Source organism: Cydia amplana, chromosome 14 (genome assembly GCF_948474715.1).
Source record: "Cydia amplana chromosome 14, ilCydAmpl1.1, whole genome shotgun sequence".
Lineage (NCBI taxonomy): Eukaryota > Metazoa > Arthropoda > Insecta > Lepidoptera > Tortricidae > Cydia > Cydia amplana.
Genome location: NC_086082.1, coordinates 1,068,148 through 1,089,182, shown reverse-complemented (window position 1 = coordinate 1,089,182; position 21,035 = coordinate 1,068,148). Strand labels below are relative to the sequence as shown.

Genomic DNA, 21,035 nt, shown 5'->3' with positions numbered 1-21,035 from the left:
TTGGCATACAAAAATAGCATCTGAAAAATAAAAGTTTTCATTTTCATACAAATTGTATTGGAAAAGTTTTCCTCGATTTGTGGCTTTTCTAGCCGGGAATTTTTTTTTTGCTTCCATACAAGCTTTTGATCCTCAATAGGAATGGGATCGATTGGCATCAAAAAACTAGTTTGTCAAAAATGACCTTTTTCTCGCACCCTGTATGTTTTTTCCAAAATCTGTAAAAGCCAATATTCATTAATTTGAAATCGAGGGAAGGTCTTCTAAGACCGTTTTCTCGTAGCAGCACGGGATCTGGTAGCTGCCCTCACTGACCCAAAAAGAAAATCCACCCTGTAGGTGCTAGGCGACGATATACATACTTGTATAGATAAATACATACTTATATACATAGATAACACCCATGATTTAGGAATAAATATCTGTGCTCATCACACAAATAAATGCCCTTATCGGGCTTCGAACCCAGGGCCGTCGGCTTCACAGGCAGTGTCACTACCCACTAGGCCAGACCGGTCGTCGTGATTGGAAGTTATTTTAAGAACCCATCAACGTGCACACTAGCGCCACTGCTAAATAATCGTGATTATTTAAATTTAACGTAAGATACTTAAAAAACCGGCCAAGTGCGAGTCGGACTCGCGCACGGAGGGTTCCGCACCATCAACAAAAAATAGAGCAAAAAAACGGTCACACATCCAAGTACTGACCCCGCCCGACGTTGCTTAACTTCGGTCAAAAATCACGTTTGTTGTATGGGAGCCCCACTTAAATCTTTATTTTATTCTTTTTTTAGTATTTGTTGTTATAGCGGCAACAGAAATACATCATCTGTGAAAATTTCAACTGTCTAGCTATCACGGTTCGTGAGATACAGCCTGGTGACAGACGGACAGACGGACGGACAGCGAAGTCTTAGTAATAGGGTCCCGTTTTTACCCTTTGGGTACGGAACCCTAAAAAGGGGGCCGCTTCGTACTGTATCTTGTATTAAAGTACCTTTTGAATACATCAAACTATGTAGTTTCTATGTTGCTAGATTCGTCAATCTATGAACTCAAAACAAAAACGGCCGTTTTAACTTTGGACGCATTTTTAAATGTATTTCGTTAAATTTAACTAATCACGATTATTTAGCAGTGGCGCTAGCGTGCACGTTGATGGGCTCTTAACAAAATACCTGTTCTAGAATGACTGCCTCGTGAGCCGTCTTCTGCTCTAGCTGGTTCTCCAAATTAGCGATGATGTCCCTCAGCAGCAATATCTTCTCATTGGTGACCTTTAGTTCCTCGTCGGCGGCAGCCTTGCGGGACTCCAGGTCTTGGATCAGGGTGTTCATTTCGCGGGTCTGGGCTTCCAGCTGTTCCACCTAGCACAAAACAGATACAGTACAGAAATCAATCTACATACAAAGTGCGCTCGAGCAACGCACACATAGACCCTGCTCACAGACACGATATCTCGGACCGGTTGGGACCAGTGCGAGCGCGAGTGCCATCCGCTTGAGACACGCGTCTGTGAACTTTTTTGTGCAATAATGGAGAAACAAAAAAAAGTTATTATAACTGTTCAGTGGACGGTTGTTTAAATTCAATATTAAACTGTGAATTGTCGTTTTTTAAGCTACCAGTGGTTTCAGAGAAGTAAGTTATTAGGTAAGTAGGTATCTGCTTGTAGTTCGAAGGTTCGTTTTAACGTTAAACAGAACAGTTAGGTAGGTAGGTAAGCACCCCGCCTCGGCCTCTACTAGATACTACGAGTGCCACTACCACGATAGTTTTTTGTGCATAAGTCATAGTTGACAACCCTAGAGCGACCGCCGAGCGTAGGTATGAAAAGTGAAGTACATACATGTGATTGACTTCTGTACTGTATCTGTTTTGTGCACCTGGGCAGTCAAATGAGTGTAGATACAAATAGGTAAAGGAAAAGTAGTACCGACTTCTCGTACAGTCAGCAGCAGCGGGCCTGGACCCGTTTCTCAAAAACTTGTAACTTGTAATACAAGTGGAAGTCCCTTTTTAACAAAAGCTGTCAAGAAACGGGCTCCTGGTGTTCAAAATGATCATGATGCGACTTTATTGTTAAGAGAATAAGAGCGCGTCAAGGTAATTTTGAACACCTCGCCCGCTTAACAACTTCTGCTGCTGACTGTATCTGTATACTCTATCCGCCCAAAAACCAAGGAACAGATTGACAAAAAAAGGAAATTAAAATATTCTAGACTATAGCTAGACCTTCCGTTCCACTATAATTTGCATTGTTTAGGCCTCTGGGTGGCTAGATGATTTGAAAACTAAATACAGGTTCCGTGGCTAAAAACCCAAGTAATGTAAACTAAATATTAAGGAATAAGTTTAAGTATTAAGGTAATAATTAAAAAAAGGATTGAGCAAAGCAATGACGCGCGCGGCTACAGACCAATATCAATCTTCGTGCGTTGGGACAAGGTTCACGATGTCGCGCCGCACACGATACTCCACGCATTCAAAGGGGTTAAATAAGTAAAAAGTATGACAATATTGTAACAAAGTGTGACAAGAAAAGGTTGATTGGATCTTATTAGATCAAGCACAAGCTATAAATCTAAAAACTACCGTGAAGGTCTACAAAAATAAATAAGTAATGCTACTAATTCTACAATTATGTACTGTATGAAATTGTATCTTAGTGGCAAGGGGTGATTGAGGGTTGAAAGTTTTAAAGATTTTTAATTTAAAACTTCATAGTTGTCTCTGAGCTCCTGAGTTTCTAGAGGTTCAACTTTCAAGGTATTCTGGTGCCAATAAGATACAAAAGTTTCTTACAAAGAGTGTTATATGGGGCATTATCTATGAAAAGGGACCTTATTGTCGATGGCGCTTACGTCGCACAGCGTCGCGCGGCATTGTATTCATATCGGAGCATCGTTAACAATGGCCTAAGCGCCATCGACAATGAGGTCCCTTTTCATAGATAACGTCACATATACATTAATACAAACAAGCCACACTTACATGTGCATAGTGCTCGTGACAGTTGCAACAAGTGATACGCAGGTTAAGCATCTGGAGACACACACAACCCAAGCCGATGTTAGTACCATCGCCGACACAGTTAACTCACCATTCTAAACCTTATCGTAAAGAGATAAGGTTCATTTTATGATTAGTTAAGTGTGTTGTTGTTAGTACAATCGTTAAGAATGTAAACTGATAATTATTGTGGTCCTCAACCTCAAAACAAGGTGTTCACAAATGAATCAGTTAAGTGTAATAAATAACTAATAATTCGATTGTGCCACAAAATAACTGGCAAGAATAAAAAAAAAATGTTGAAAAATAGGTGGTACAGAAAAGGTAAAAGTGCGATGTTAACCCTTTTAACGCCAATATTAATGTTTATGTAAATTGAGAAGTTTTAGACATATATCATGTTATATTGATCAAACTTATATAAAAAAGCGGCCAAGTGCGAGTCGGACTCGCCCATGAAGGGTTCCGTATTTAGGCGATTTATGACGTATTAAAAAAAAACTACTTGCTAGATCTCGTTCAAACCAATTTTCGGTGGAAGTTTACATGGTAATGTACATCATATATTTTTTTTAGTTTTATCATTCTCTTATTTTAGAAGTTAGGGGGGGGGTGTGTGTCCCCCACACACATTTTAGCACTTTGGAAGTGTCTCTCGCGCAAACTATTCAGTTTAGAAAAAAATGATATTAGAAACCTCAATATCATTTTTGAAGACCTATCCATAGATACCCCACACGTATGGGTTTGATGAAAAAAAATTTTTGAGTTTCAGTTCGAAGTATGGGGAACCCCAAAAATTTATTGTTTTTTTTCTATTTTTGTGTGAAAATCTTAATGCGGTTCACAGAATACATCTACTTACCAAGTTTCAACAGTATAGTTCTTATAGTTTCGGAGAAAAGTGGCTGTGACATACGGACGGACAGACAGACGGACAGACAGACAGACAGACAGACAGACAGACATGACGAATCTATAAGGGTTCCGTTTTTTGCCATTTGGCTACGGAACCCTAAAAAGGCAGTAAAAAGGGTTACGATTAGTATTAAAAGTAGGAACATGCAAAGAGTGATGTTGTCGTTATTTATCGTTTTAGTTAAAGACATTCACATAGTTGTGGTTAAATATTAAACCAATATGCATATGTGCAAGTAAATACACGCTTGTGCAAAATACTAAGGGTACTTCGAGCAGAGTTGTAGTTATATTCTGTAGTATTTAGTTGGTTCAATATTACTTGGCATGAATTCGCAAACTCGAGAATCAAATCTACATTCAATTAATGTAAATAAATATCGAAAATAGCAAAGTAACAACTGCCTAACATTACGTAGCTAACTCGTATTTCAATGGTACGATTTTATGGACATAAGGACCGATTTAGGAAGTTACACGCCAAACATGATTGTACTTTAAGCCGGCCTAGCCAAGGTAACAATCGCTATCGCCACGACATTAGTGCGACAGCGACAGTTGCGTTTCGATCGCTATGGAGCGTAAGCGATTGGCATCTTGGCTACGCGGCCAGTAATTATAGAAACTAGAAGTGACTTGAATAATTTTACGGTTAGGACTCACGTGTTTTTATTCACTCGCGCAACATGTTTCGGAGAGCATATGAACGAACTTCTTTCTGAACGCTGCTCGCACTGTTAGTGCTTGAGAAAGAAGACATAGGCTCTCCGAAACATGTCGCGCGAGTGACTAAAACAAGTGAGTCCAAAACGTTAAATTATTCAATGTTAGTACGTCTCACAACAGTTAGAAGTGACTTATCTCTTTGCAATAATACAAAGAGATTTTACCTCGTTGAGTATAGTAGCGTTGGTCTGTAGCCGCGTCGTGAGTCTGTTGTTTTCGTCTCGCATGGCGTCTAATCTTCTTGCGAACTCATCTCTTTCCGCCTCTCTTTCTGCGGCTTGTTCTTCCACGAATGAGCGAGTGGAACGGAGCTGCCGGTTGGCTGCTTCCAGCTAAAATAAGATTATTAAATAAAAATTGAAAATAAAAAAAAACCCCGAGTTTATGATTATAAGAGCTGATGATCTTCGAACGGCTGAACAGATTTTCATGAAACATGGCTAAGAAAACTCGGGATAATATTATCTATGACACAAAAAAAAATAAAAAACCGGCCAAGTGCGAGTCGGACTCGCGCACGGAGGGTTCCGCACCATCAACAAAAAATAAAGCAAAACAAGCATAAAAACGGTCACCCATCCAAGTACTGACCCCGCCCGACGTTGCTTAACTTCGGTCAAAAGTCACGTTTGTTGTATGGGAGCCCCACTTAAATCTTTATTTTATTCTGTTTTTAGTATTTGTTGTTATAGCGGCAACAGAAATACATCATCTGTGAAAATTTCAACTGTCTAGCTATCACGGTTCGTGAGTTACAGCCTGGTGACAAACGGACGGACGGACGGACGGACGGACAGACGGACAGCGGAGTCTTAGTAATAGGGTCCCGTTTTTACCCTTTGGGTACGGAACCCTAACTAAACGAAAATCGGTTCATCCGTTTAGGAGCTACGATACCACAGACAGATACACAGACAGACACGTTAAACTTATAACACCCCTCTCTTTTTGCGTCGGGGGTTAAAAATATAAAGGCATGAATTATTATGTTGGCACGCTGCTAATCCGAAGAATCACCCAGTCAGTGGGCGCTTTTTAGCGATAAGGCCGCCTGTTCTCTGGTATGCCTTTATCTTTAATCTAATGTATTTACCAAAACTGTGTATTTTTTAAGGTGGAGTAAACAGATACAGATCCTATTGATTTTTAAGATTACAAGGGTTACTAGTTAACTGCTAAAGGGTTATATACAGTGTGTAAATCCAATACGGGCGAATATTTAAACGGTGGTTAGCATAGGACCTAAAAAGTATATTTAGATAGATTTTACTTAGAAATGCATTGAAAATTTTAACCATACAAAATAATTCGGCCCGCAATGTAATACACCACACACGTTACGGGATACGAGCTTTTTAAAGTAACTGTCAACGCTTGTTGGCAGTTACTATGAAAAGCTCGTATCTCGTAATGTCATTATCATCTTCTGTTTCTTAATGTTTACAGTACATTGCTGCTCGGTACATGTGGAAAATTTTTATCACGGGGTCATAATTAAGTGAACTTAAAAAAACATCTTAATTAATGATAAGACGGGTAAATTCTATAGATCTGGTTTAATTTATTGCCCGTATTTGACTTACACACTGTATAGTATATTTATGAGTATGTTCAATTAATATTAAGCTTTAGAACATGCAACATGCAATTTTAGAAAATAACAATTAAGCATTGCGTTGACGTTGTATAAAGCAGATTTTGATTTAAAAAAAAACCTAATATTTGATGAGAATTTAAATTTGGCGATTCCATTCAACATAACATTATTACATGTTGAATCCTACGCATATTAAAGTATAATTAATTTATATATATAAACGTGAAAGACCTGACTGACTGACTTAAATCAACGCACAGCCCAAACCGCTGGGACTAGAAAGTCCAAATTTGGCATGTAGGTTCCTTATAAGGTCTGGGGGTCCAATAAGAAAGGATTTTTCAAAATTCATCCCCTAAAGGGGTGAAATGGGGGTCCAATTAAAAAAACTCTCCTGCGCGTGCGAAGCTGCGGGCAAAAACTAGTAAAATAATATACATAACAACACAGTCATGCGGCGTCGGAGTAATCGTTGTACCTTTTCGCAGCACATCTTGTGCACGGGCGACTCTGTCAGCCGCCTCACCTGAGTGTGCGAGTGTTAGACAAACGCGACAACCGTGGGTTAGTGGGTTAGTAGTAGCAAGCTTATATAAAAAAATCGGTTGACAATAATTTCCCCGCTTTTATATATTATTATGATAGTTGTACAAAATTGACAAATCTGTAGTTCGAAAAAAATACGTATTATTTGTCAAATTAAACATTATAAAGAACGGGAAAGTTATTGTTAGAAAAGCATTAGTGAATAGTGTTTTTGTGTTTATAATTGGTTAGTTGAGTGGTGTATTTTTATTTTCATCAGTAGATTTAAAATTTAAGTGAAGTTTTGTTATATCTTCTTGAGAATAAAGATTCTTAAACCTGAACAAAAATTTATTACTAAATAAAATTATTTACGGGTCTCTATTGTTTCCCAAATAGTTTTAAGTCATAATGTATTGTTTGCCCGCATTTTCGTTAGTCATAATTCATTTGGTTCAGAAACGCGTCACTTTTCAGGATTGTCATAAAAGAAACCTAACCTAACCTATCTATAGGGTAACCTAATGAAAATCCTGAAATGTTAACAGTTTCAGTTTTATGACTAATGATAATATGACAAACAATATGTTATGACTTAAAATTTAATGGGAAATAACGGGACCCCAATTATTTACACTGAGTTTTTTATACTCGTGTTATAGTCGCAATTTCGACTACTTAATATACTTATTAGTTTTATACTGAGTGTGAACTTTTAACGTGTGGTGAAGGAGATACATTTAAAGCCATTTCGTATTTATTTACAGTGACAATAACATGAGATCCTTACTGGTATTTATCTTGGAGGAGCTTAGAAATGGAATTATTTGACTGTATCGCATTGCATATTAGGGGCGAGATACTTCCATGTACTGTGCGGAAAGTTAAGAGTCGGGGAATGTATCGAGTCCCATACATTCCACGACTCTTCTCTTTCCGCACAGACTCTAAATAGTTATTAGAAGTGAGTTATGGTATGAAACATGGTCTCACCTGCTGGTGCAAGTCGTCCCTCTCCCGGTGCAGCGCGTCGTGGCTGGCGCGCAGCCGCGGCGAGTCCAGCGACACGGAGCCCGAGTCCGCGCGGCGCGGCGCGCGCGCCGGCAGCGACGGCGTCCGGTGCTGCCCCGTGCCGTACCTGACACACACGAACAAATACTCTTTTGTCAAAAATGAACGGCGAAGTCGACGTTGCCGGTAAAAAATAGGTTGCGAAGTGCGTAGTTCATAGTCAGTCAAAAAAATAAAAAGTTAAAAACATTGCAGTTACAATTTCGAAACTCATAGATTTTAATGTAAAAACGATCCCAACTTACCCTTCCACGACGAGATCGCACGAATGTCTCTCGGGCTGCATGAGCTGTGCGACTTTCATGAGCGCGGCTTCCAGGTCTGAACGGAGCAGGTTCTCGCGCTGCAAGCATTCCATCATTGCCTCCTCCATGTTCTGAAATCATATGAAATTAATGTCAAACATGAAAAAAAAATACACAGACAAGAAGTTAAACCACGAACACATCAGTTGTCGTAGTGGAGATAATATCGACGGGGGAAATTTCAAAAGTCGGAAGGGACATAAGGTAAACGTACTAATGCTAAATGACACCCTGCTGTCACCTCTATTGAGAATGACTTAGTTTCAAGATTACATGTACTGGGACCGCGTCGAGCACCAGTACGTTTACCTTAGTGCACAAACTACAATTTTCGTATTGATATTATTGCAACTACAAAACATCGGATCGGACATCTTTTCGCTTTCGAGATATATATTTTGTCTTATTTAAAAAGACGATGGTTTCCTATACATTATAAATGCCTATTTAGTGGAATAGCGTTTCTAGCCTCCTTATAGCGCCACTTGCCCCATATTCCAACAACCCGGGGCTAACCAGTTAAACCTGGAGTTGCCATGGTTACCAGTACAATTTGACACTGGGTTAACGGTTTAACCGCTTAATCCCGGGTAAGTGGGATGGTGCATGTGGGCCTTAGACGTGCGATTTTTATGGAGTCATTGAAACATAACACTGAAAGTTTCATTGAAACATAATTTCATCTTTAAGCATTAGTAGTATACCTTCCTATGTAGTTCGCAATTGTCGCAGCTGTTATGCCTCGAGTAAATATATATATGATTTATGAGTCCAGCTCTTCCACAAGTTCCGTGATCTGCACCTGGCTGGATTCCAGCATGGGCGACTCTGGCACCGCTCCTCTCGATGTTATACCTTACACCGTTATAATAAGGTTTACTATTAGACTACGATGGTTACCTTCCTGTGTAGTTCGCAATTGTCGCAGCTGTTGTGCCTCGAGTCCAGCTGTTCCACAAGTTCCGTGATCTGCACCTGGCTGGATTCCAGCATGGGCGACTCTGGCACCGCTCCTCTCGATGTTATACCTTACACCGTTATAATAAGGTTTACTATTAGACTACGATGGTTACCTTCCTGTGTAGTTCGCAATTGTCGCAGCTGTTGTGCCTCGAGTCCAGCTGTTCCACAAGTTCCGTGATCTGCACCTGGCTGGATTCCAGCATGGGCGACTCTGGCACCGCTCCTCTCGATGTTATACCTTACACCGTTATAATAAGGTTTACTATTAGACTACGATGGTTACCTTCCTGTGTAGTTCGCAATTGTCGCAGCTGTTGTGCCTCGAGTCCAGCTGTTCCACAAGTTCCGTGATCTGCACCTGGCTGGATTCCAGCATGGGCGACTCTGGCACCGGTTCTGTAAACAAACGACACAATGAACTATGTTCATACAATCGTGAAATAATCTTAAGGGTCCCACTGATGATTACCAGTTCGCCGGAATCAGCCTGTCAGTTAAACGCAAAAGGTGAGTTCCGAACAACTGACAGGTTGATATCGCCCGGCGGACTGATAATAAGTTAATGTCAAGCTAATTCGTAATTTAATACATTGTAATATTCATTTGTAGTAAAAATAGTCCTGCAAAACGATTTTTAACATACTTCTAATAATAATGTCGGTTTTTTGTTAACTGTTATAAAAGTACTTATTTCTGATAAATTGCAAACTGTAAAATTAAGATAAGACTTATCCAATAACAAGACTTAAACTATTATTACCTACTTTAACTAGAGATCTTTGTAGTGGTTTTTTGTTTAGAATTTTTTTTTTTTAACCCGCATAAATGTCAATGTGGTTCAGTGAAGGGGACGGACTGAAAATCAGCGCTGCGCAGGCAATTTGTAATGAAATGACTGACGCAGCGTATGCTGAGCCCGTTCCTTTTGCCGCACAATTATTCTTATTTTTTCAATCCTTATGTTTTGTAACCTGTATGCTTTTTGTGTTGCAATAAATGGTTTCTTATTATTCTTATTCTAATCAGTGAGCTCCTTTAGGGTCGATTTCATCTGATTGACTTAGGTACGCGTAATCGCGGTTACTAAAAAATTAAAAAAAAAAAAAATATGCGACAATTTTACACAAATCGACCTAGCCCCACAGTAAGCTCAATAAAACTTGGCTTGATATCATTTCCAAAGCCTACCTATCCCTGCAGGAAACGAGCAACACCTTGTGAGTCTAGGTTTGCGGAGAGAGACACGTCTGGAGCGCATGTTCGATCAGAGATGACCTGAGGAGATCACTCAATACACACTTCCTTTGACTCTTGCAGCAGTTTCCAACAATTCTTGAGTTTCCTCTCTTAATCTTTTCAAACCGAGTTCCAAGTCCCTCTTAATGTCGATGCAACCGTCCCTCTGTCAGGGGGGTGTCACTCCGCAGTTTAGGTACATTTGGCCGGCGCGCCCATCGGACAGGCGTATAGCAGTGGGCTGCCGCTCGGCGTGCACGATAGTCGTGTCACGTGGCGCTCGCGCAAAATTGAAAATACACAATGGCTTCGAAACTTACTCCGCGAGAATCAGACATGCTATTTTCGGATAAAACATGTATGTTTACATAATCAACGTTTGTAATTCCTACATATTTATCTTAAAAACAATAAATCAGTGGGTATAGGTATAAAAACTTGTCAAGTGATAACCCCGTGCCGACACTCACAGCTCGGTCATAAAACTGCGGCGCGCAAAGGAGATTCACGGTTCGTGCGCGGTTATAAGTTTCAATTTTGCTTGCAGGCGGCGATATAGGTGTAATTTTATACCAAAACCTGACTTTTGTGAAGGAGTGAATTTTCTGTACGGTAGTACTATTAGTTATTCTGTGCCTCTGTCCCAGCCAAGCCAGCTATACCCTCGGAGTTAAGGTCAGAGACAAGTCTGGTGCGAAATTAACTCCTTGAGACACTTGATACTTACTTCCTTTGACTCTTGCAGCGGTTTCTAGAAGTTCCTGTGCCTCCTCCCTTAATCTTCTCAAGCTGAGCTCCAATTCCCTCTTAATATCGATGCTAACGTCCCTCTGGCCCTGGAGAAAGCCAGCAACGCCTTCAGAGTCTAAGTCAGCGAGGACAGACAGATCTGGTGCGAAGTGAACGTGCTTGTTGCGGACGGATATGTCGAGGTTGGGCGTGGACGGGCGGGGTTCTTCGATTAGAGACGCTCTGAAAAAAGAAAAGGTATAATTTACTGAATTTTTAAATATATTTTTTTTACAAACTGGTGGCTTTCTAGAAGTGTAATACATTTCTCCCTAAGGCGCATATGGTGGAAATATTCGCTGACCTTGGATGAGGTCTCGGTAGCTCAATTGGCAGCGCAATGGGCTAGTGATCCAGAGTCGCGAGTTCGAGCCTCGCCCGACACAGTGAATTTTTCCACTTTTAATTTATTTCTAAGCTATATTGTTTAGGCGACTAGTATGATTCACTACGGCTCGAAATAATTTGTATTTATTAGTTCATCTTTTAATGAAAGCTCATATCATAAATACATCTGTTAAAAGGACCCAACTAAATATAATTTGCAACAAACTGCAAGTGTCGTTCTTGGAATAGCATTATTAATTGCATAGCAAATCTCGCAGTTTAACTGGTTACTTTATGCAATTAATTTAAACCTTAAGACTCATGGCGTAAAGTCACTTTTACATTCACTCTTTCACATATGAATTTAAACTGTCACAATTTAAAACGCCGCATCACACACCTTAACGTTTTTGTGATTTCAATCTTATGTTAAGTTACTTAAGAGTTGATATTTCTTTGAAATCTTTAGTAGTTATTGCCTTTTTGTTTTATGTGTCAACTCAAAAGGTTACTATTGGCGGGGATCCAACAGGATATTAAATGCAGCCCCTTTTATTCACAAATAGGATATGGACAAGTTTAGATTCACCTAAATACATAGAAATTGGCGTCGCGCTATCCGTTTGGACGGACGAAATCATTGATGTATGTCAAGGTATCTGAATGTAGGTTTGTAAACCTTGTAATACGCAAGGATAGATACCGTATAGTATTTTTCAAACTGGAAGGATACGATGATAGCTGTCATCTCCATACAATTTATAACCTAAAAATGCCAAATGTCACAAAATTGTATTGAATTGACATCTTTCATCGTACTCTTCCAGTTTGAAAAATAATATAGTAAAAAGTTTCATACAAAAACCCTTTTGTTTGTTTCCTTGGCAATTATTTATCCGTGTTAACATAGACGTTTGTTTCTATGTGTTTTTATTAGATACGTAACAGTTTGGCTTTCCGTTTGTATGTTTTTTTGGTAGTAAAATGCAGTTGCAACATGCGATGTCACTGGGTTTATTGGTTACAATCACAGTTTCAATAAACATAGTAGAGGTACAGTTTTTGTTTGGTTTATGTCGAAACTGCTAGAAAAAACGAGTAATACCTTACTTGACAAGAGCAACCGGTGAAAATACTAACAAGTATATTTGTGTCGAAGTCTAGTCAAAGGTCACACTTTGTCGCCTACCCTAAGGACGAGATTTGCTCGTATCTTTATACGAATATCCTGTCAAAGCGTCCTTATGGTAAGCGACAAAGTGGGACTTTTTGCTTGGAACATTTAAGATAAGATAACATAAGATAATTTATATGGCGATATTTGTTACGTTATCTATAAAAAGGGACCTTATTGTCGATGGTGGTTACGCCATTATTAACGATGCTCCGATATAAATACAATGCCGCGCGACGCTGTGCGGCGTAAGCGCCATCGAAAATAAGGTCCCTTTTCATATATAATGCCCCATTTTATTTCTTTATTTATTTCTCTTCTTAGGTTAGGGTTTTTTATAATATAAAATTAAAATATAAAAACACTTACAAAAACAATATAAAAAAGATTATACACACATTATAAAAAACCTAACCTAGGGTGCCGCCAGCAGCGGGGCAAGGCCCAAGCTGCCGGTGGTCAGGGCCGCAGAGAGAGGAACCGGCGGACTATCCGCGCCGTGTCCAAGATCACCGCCTTCCGCATCTGGCCCTTGATCCAACCACCTAGCGAGAGTCTCTCAAGATGTTGGTCGAGACTCTTCGCTATTAGACCGTTCACTGAAACGACTATCTATGCCCCATTTTATTATTATTAATATAAACTTACTCAGGTAGCAATCGCGAGAGCAGCTCGGCGAGCACGGTGCGGTTGAGTTCATCTTCCGCGGCGGCGCAGTACGCTACCAGTTGGCCGACGATACGCTGCAAGCTTGTGGCTACGCGTTTGAAGCTGTCCCTGTAACAATTACTAACGTAATTTAAGACGTTTAGCACAAGGTATAAATACCCTGGAAACATGAAGGCGTTCCTACAATAGCTTTAAAAACCCCTGAAACAAATTTAAAACAGCGCCATCTAGCGTCCATCGCTCAAATATCAAATCCGTGGCTCGCGGCCATATTTGTTTCTTCAAACAAACGCGTCACTTTTGACACTTGTTTGACACTGACATATCCATTACATATCGTTTCAATCTCTAGTATTTGACGTATCTTAAAGTTCGAATATGGCCGTCGGTTGGGGAGCTACGAGACCACAGACAGATAGACACGTTAAGCTTATAATTATAACACCCTTATTCCGTCGGTGTTTAAAAACAGGCAACAAATAAAATATTGGATATTAGTGTAAGAATTAAGATGGTCACAAAAAATATTTTCAGGGTTTAGATTGGTCATATCCATTATAGTTTACTAAAGTGTTGTATAATGAATTCATTACAGTTGACTCAGAAACTATAGAGAAAATTATGCCATTATAGTTTGGTATACGATACGAGGTCTCAATTCAAACAAAGTTAACGAATGAATGTGACGTTTTCAACCAAAAGGTACCACATTGTCGGATGTCGATAAGGATGAATTTACATTGAAGCTATATGGAAATAGCGCCTTATTGACAGCCGACAATAAGTACCCTTTTGGTTGAAAATGGCATAAATATTAGTTGTAAGTGTTGTAACTGACCTTTCTTTGGTAACTTCCTCAAGGTGCCTGTTTTGGTCGAAGGTGGTGTGGCGCCGCTGCTTCCATTTGTCCGCCTCGCCAGCCTCCTCGCGCAGGCTTGACAACTTGGCAATAAATTATAAACATAAATAGATGTCATATATTAAAGAAAAAGTGACGAAGCCCTCTAGTGGTAAAGGCTGGATTCGAACCGGCGTCTTTAGCAATCCGGGCTAACGCCTTGAGCCCCTTGTTGTTGTTGACAATAAGTCTAGTTTTACAGCTTGGCAAAAAAGAGTAGAAAAAAACCGGCCAAGTGCGAGTCGGACTCGCGCACGGAGGGTTCCGCACCATCAACAAAAAATAGGGCAAAACAAGCAAAAAACGGTCACCCATCCAAGTACTGACCCCGCCCGACGTTGCTAACTTCGGTCAAAAATCACGTTTGTTGTATGGGAGCCCCACTTAAATCTTTATTTTATTCTGTTTTTAGTATTTGTTGTTATAGCGGCAACAGAAATACATCATCTGTGAAAATTTCAACTGTCTAGCTATCACAGTTCGTGAGATACAGCCTGGTGACAGACGGACGGACGGACGGACGGACGGACGGACGGACGGACGGACGGATGGACGGACGGACAGCGGAGTCTTAGTAATAGGGTCCCGTTTTTACCCTTTGGGTACGGAACCCTAATTAAAAAGTGGCAATACTATAGTGTCGTCCCTTTCAAACCAATTTATATAAGAAAACGGGACGACACTACAGTGTTGCCACTTTTTAATTTCTACTCTTTTTTGCCAAGCTGTAGTATAGGCACTATTACGCTGACGCCTACGCACACGCAGCCGGTGTGCTCTGGCCTTTAACCTAGACGGCGTCGAGGTGATTAATCTTATTATCAAAATTGTCTAACGCTGAAAAATATAAATATGAAAAAATATTGATTGGTTTTTGTACAAGTATTGCTACAATATAGGTTGGGATCTTTTCTTAAGCAACAGATATGCTTGTGACAGAAAACCCCGCTCTTCCAACAAATGCAAGGGTAATAATTATGTTTGAGTATAAAGGGTGGCCCATTTAGATCGGTCAGTATGGGAAAATCAGAAACTATAAGACATACGACGATCTCTTCTTAGGAACCATGTCATCGATTTTAGTAACAAGAAAAACTGCATTCATACATTTAATTTTTTTTTATGTAAAATGTATTGAAAAAAATGGTAGCCTTTTCGAAAACATACTAAAATAAATTAAAGGATATGAATACAATGCATTTTATTCATTTCAGACATCATGTTTCATAGTAACATTTACTGCTTAAGACCTACACAATCGATATCTAAATAGAAATAATTTTAGATATTTTTTTTCTAAACGTCCGGGTTCGATTCCCGAGCTGAGTACACATTTTTTTTTTATGTATGAATGCAGTTTTTCTTGTTACTAAAATCGATGACATGGAAGAGATCGTCGTATGTCTTATAGTTTCAGATTTTCCCATACTGACCGATCTAAATGGGCCACCCTGTATAAATCTAATACTTAATGCTTAAAAGTAAATACTTCTTTTATACTTCCTTGTAAAAATCACTGCCAAGATCAATAAAACATAAATATACACAATATTATGTACCTACGTGTTAACGTTCACGCATGACCTGTGATCCCACCGCAAAGATAACGAGTCCAACGCATAAGTTATACAATCGAGATGTGTCATACCATAGAGAAAAAAATACATAGAGTGCTCACTCCATACATTAGTTTTAGTACCCAAAAGACTATTAGCATCTAGCATCGAGTAGCGGAACTATCAGTACTGCTACTTGACAATAGATGTAGCACCGACCGGAAAGTCTTATGCTGTTGAGATAAGACTTTCCGGTCGGTGCTACATCTATTGTCAAGTAGCAGTACTGATAGTTCCGCTACTCGATGCTAGATGTAGACACTGAAATTAATAGTCTGAAATGATGTATGGAGTGAGCACTCTTGTCTTACTTATTTCTCTATGGTCATACTAACTACTAACATCATTAACTGGTCATAGATAGAGCTTATGTCTTTGCAATAAGGATCACTTCTCGTCAGTAAACAACGGTAACTTATACCTCGATAGTCTCGATACTATCGAATTGCAACTTACATAAACTTGCAGTTATCGCTAAAAGATACCTTAGGTAATATGGTTTAAAGTTGATTATTAAATTATTAAATTTATCGCGTATTTTATATTTATGCTACGTGAGAATTGCAGTTGCAGAATGAAATCTCGTGTATTTTTCGAACTTTGTTTTTACAAGCTTTTACTTAATTTGCTTTGTATGTAAGTTAACTATGTATGTTTGTACGGGTCAAATCTTGCAAGTTAAATTTGACCCACTTCCCGGTTTCCAATGAAGCTGAAAATTTGCATACGTGTGTAAGTCGGGTGACAATGCAATATTATGGTACCATGGAGCTGATCTGATGATGGAGATAGGAGGTGGCCATAGGATCTGTGATAAAACAACGCAACCTAATTGTATTTGGGGTTTTTAGAATTGTCTCGATGAGTATTAGTTGTCTGTGAAAAGAAAAGTACAGTCAGCGATAAAAGCTTGTACCAAAAATTGTTTTTTTGCCAAAAAAACAAAACTTATTTTTCTACTTCATATCGCTGACAGAATGATGATTTCACATGAGTCAGTGTTTTGCAATAAACAGGGCATAGCACAGCGAGGAAAATAAAACATAAATATTGTGCGTTCAAGAATACATTTGTAGTATGTTTGTATTGGCGTTACTAACAAAAATATGAAACAGTTTGCGAAGTAGGCTAGGCCCAATACGAAGAGTAGATGAGCGTTTTAGTCGCCATCAGATAAATACAAGCGGCAACGGTGCCCAAAAATATCTAAACACGATTATGTAATAGATTGACTGATACTTATGTGTTTCCTATTGTTATATTTATATTCCATTTTATAGAACAAAACATATTGTCTCTAAGGAAATAATTGTTATTATGTCGATTAGTCATTCATTGCTACTATGGCGTCATCATATTATAACCAAAGAGTTATTTAGGTACCGAAATATAAAGTACTTATAAGAAAAAATTGTGCCCGAGTATGACAGCTGAATTTGACAGCGTTATACGGCACCATACGTTTTGTGGACATAATACAGCGCCATCTACACCAGCTTAGCACATTTTTTTTCTCTGATTATCATTCTACAATAAATAAATCTTTGTATGGAACAAATGGGATTTATCATCGATCATAAAGATTAACTACGACATTAAATCAACTGTATGCATAAATATAGTGCCACCGCCACCACAACATCAGAGCACCTGGTCTGGTTACATCTGTGGGCTAAATATAACCCAGGTCGTTGCGCGGCAATAAATATAATGGGTAGTAAAGTGCTCTATTACACACCTATTCATGTACTTTTACAGATGGATCTGAAAGGAATGCGTGTATAAAATATTTATTTCCTCTCCTATTTTTCCGTAAGTAGACTTTGTAATTTTATTTACAGTACATATGGTGCTACTTTCCCGAACTAGTGCGGGAAATAGCACATTCTGCATACTGTAAAACGTTATACGGTACTCGTGCGAATAGGTAATTCGCAATTTATAGCCACTCGTTTCGAATTTCCTCTTTTCCGCACTTGTATCGTATATAACTATTAACCCCTTTTACGCCGTGATTTTTTTGTTTGTTTAGGAGGTGTAATATACCTACTAGTATTTAGATGGCGTTTTAAAGATCGTCAAACGATTCGAAAATCAACTGCAAAGGTTCAATTAATTTAAAACGAATAGATGACAAAAAACATATGTACTTAAGTGTAAAATCAAATGCATGCATCGTAAAGGCGTACTGTACATTACTGTTAGGAAAAATCTATCCAGTAACTTATATACACTTATGTACATACCGTAAACCTCCGCAACATCACCATAGTGCTCGTCACATCTCACTAAGTTCCGATACACAACGCATATTCACAAACACTATATTTCACTAACATTTCACCACTTCACTTTACAACACCTACCTACAATCAACATTAAAAGTAGTGGGAATAATTCAGCATTATCTAATATCTTTAATAAAATGCATCTATATGTATAACAATTAGTGTTGCAAATACTTCTGAACGCAAACTGTAGAAATATATCTCTATTATTTATAAAACTATTACAGATCGACAGATAATTTTGACGCATTGTTTTGCCCACCAGCATTATCACTAAACCAAATACTGACAAGTAACAACAACATTCAGTCATAACCAAGAAAAAACAAAAGATCAATATTCGACAGATACCTACTATGATTCGCATCGACCATGACCGAAATAACAACTAAATCTGAGATTAAAAGTCGAAAATACAGACTAATCTCGTAAATCTTAGGTGGTGAAATAGTTTTACGTGAAAATCTCCGAATCGAGAAAACCAACTATCAATAACTCAGTATACAAAGCTATCAAAACATGTAAAACTATAAATTATACCTTGAAAACTGGGGCCAGATTTGAAGACAGCACATTAGACATAAAAGTGTGAAGATTTATAAAAATAGGTCACAACATTAAACTGATGTCGAAGCTTGATGACACAACGAGTGAGTCATGTACTCATCTACCCACGTAAATTATATCGGGGAGAAATGGAGGTGGAATGGAAATCTTTATCCACCACTGAAAATATTGAGGTTCGAGAAAAAACTGTATGTAAACTATGAATTGATGTAGATATTTAGTAAATGTTTTGAATGATTCACGGTTAGTTTCACTAGACTTATATAGACCTAATAAATATCGGGAGCTCGAAAACAATTTAAACTAAAGGTAATCACGGTTCATATCCCGGTCTATATAAGTTTGATGTATTTAATTGACTACTTTTAATTTTTTTTGTTGCTTATTAAAAAAAAGAAAAACGAATGGTACAAAATAAATGAACATTTTAATTCGATTTGATTTTCTTTAGCGTATTTATTTACCTAGGTATATTAGTTGTTCAGTGTCACCTGAATATCTTAGAGATGTCAATGGCGGGGGACGCATTAAAATTCGAGTCCCACCGGCTTGCCTGTTGTTGTAGTAGTTGAGCTCTTGCACTAAAGCTCATGGATATTAAGAATTCCAAATTGGCTGTACGAATACCTATTATTGACGTATTTTCACTGATAGGTTTTAGAATGTTACATCGGAAAACTAACTTTAATAACTTGACACAAGTCAAGCTATTTTAAAAAGACACACGTCAACTTTATTTCCTACTTTGACAAAAAACTATCAAAGCTAACCATCAACTAGTATGAAACTCGAAACTAATCCCATACAGCGCGTACAAAAACAAAGGCAGCTGTACAGACTGACAGAAATAGATATTAGTAAAAAAACTACGCACACAAACGGATGCACGTGTACTATTAGACCAGAAATATCTACTCAATTTTGAACTTTAATTAAGTGAGTTAAGGTGCATAAGTGTTGCTGGTGACGCTCAATTGTTTTTAAACACAATGACGTAGTACTAGAGGGGGCAATGCCGCTGGGAAAAAGGTTAAACAAAGCTAGTATTATTGAAGACTAATTTGGTCTTGCTTTGAAGTACTGTAAAATACGTCTTCTGAACCTTTTTGTAGGCGCCGTGAGTTTACGTCCTACACTGAGCGGACGAAAAAGTAATGGATTAGTTCGATCAAACATAAAATTACGCATTTTTAGAAGCAATTCATTTCGATTTACTACTGTGCTGTATAGGCTGTTTAGGACGATTCGGCGATTCGACGCGGCAACGCGGCGTGCATGATGGGCATTGAGTCTGGAAGGACATGGAACGAATTGTTGATGGTTTTTTACGTTACGTTTAGTTTAGTTTTTAGATTTTAATTTTTTTATTGTTAATTGTAAATTATCATAACGTATGATATGTGTAGGTATTGAGATATTTTGTACTAAAATGACAGATAAGTTGGACGAATTCGGGCAATCTCTCATTCTAGTACTTATTAAGGGTATAAACAAGGTTTAGTAGGACCCAACCCTAAGAATTCCTCACATTACTTATACGATCGTGTTCGCACGTGTCCGCCTTGCAACTTGCTTTCAGTTGGTCCCGGCGCAACAGATGCGCTTCTACGAACTTGCTACGGCCGCTGAGATACAGAATACGATACGACGTAAATAGTCTGTATGCGACAAATAGTGTTTTGAAGCTGGTTCTAATTTCTGAACATTAATGAATGATACATTACACTTTACAGCCTGGTTGTAAACTGAGTTGATATCAAAGAGACATAACTGAAACAAAATGACTGTCACGCGCAAAAAATAATATACATATGTGCGATCTTATTCATCACTACATAGTATAAAACAAAGTCGCTTCCCACTGTCTGTCTGTCCCTATGTAAGCTTAGATCTTTAAAACTAAGGAACTGATGCGGTTTTTTTAATAGATATAATGATTCAGGAGGAAGTTTTAAGTATAATTTGTTAACCCGTGCGAAGCTGGGGCGGGTCGCTAGTTTCTTCTATAATAAAAAATACCATCTGTCGACTTATGTCAAGAGACATGGATAATAAGATATAATGGCCTCTATCCTTGTCCTGCCCAATGTGATTTTTAAATGACATATTCCATTTTAACAAGTTATGAATAAAAATCCTAGATAGGTTGAGGTTACTCTGAAAATTCTCTGTTTTTACTTAAATCGTAAACCAAAGGAAAATCAGCTCTATTTTCCAAATAATTTGGTTTAAATTTCAATGGCTTAAATCGAGTATGATTGGGCAGGACGAGACTGTTTCCACAAAAATCATTTCACGGGCAGTTTACATGATTACGTTGCGACGCAAATGACTACTTTGTAAAATTGCTTC

At 38.4% G+C, this 21,035-nt stretch overlaps 1 protein-coding gene across 1 annotated transcript in view; it reads right to left on the bottom strand.

Moving 5' to 3' along the window:
• Positions 1-21,035, bottom strand: part of LOC134654296 (227 kDa spindle- and centromere-associated protein-like) — a 108,237-nt gene that overhangs the window by 50,262 nt on the left and 36,940 nt on the right. Inside the window, exons 9-17 of the mRNA XM_063509762.1 lie at positions 14,153-14,256; positions 13,294-13,422; positions 11,083-11,327; positions 9,403-9,515; positions 8,097-8,227; positions 7,774-7,918; positions 4,823-4,990; positions 2,997-3,047; positions 1,181-1,369 (exon numbers count right to left, since the gene is read on the bottom strand). Of these exons, the coding sequence (XP_063365832.1) occupies positions 1,181-1,369; positions 2,997-3,047; positions 4,823-4,990; positions 7,774-7,918; positions 8,097-8,227; positions 9,403-9,515; positions 11,083-11,327; positions 13,294-13,422; positions 14,153-14,256 (1,275 nt within the window). The remainder of the gene's footprint in view (positions 1-1,180; positions 1,370-2,996; positions 3,048-4,822; positions 4,991-7,773; positions 7,919-8,096; positions 8,228-9,402; positions 9,516-11,082; positions 11,328-13,293; positions 13,423-14,152; positions 14,257-21,035) is intronic.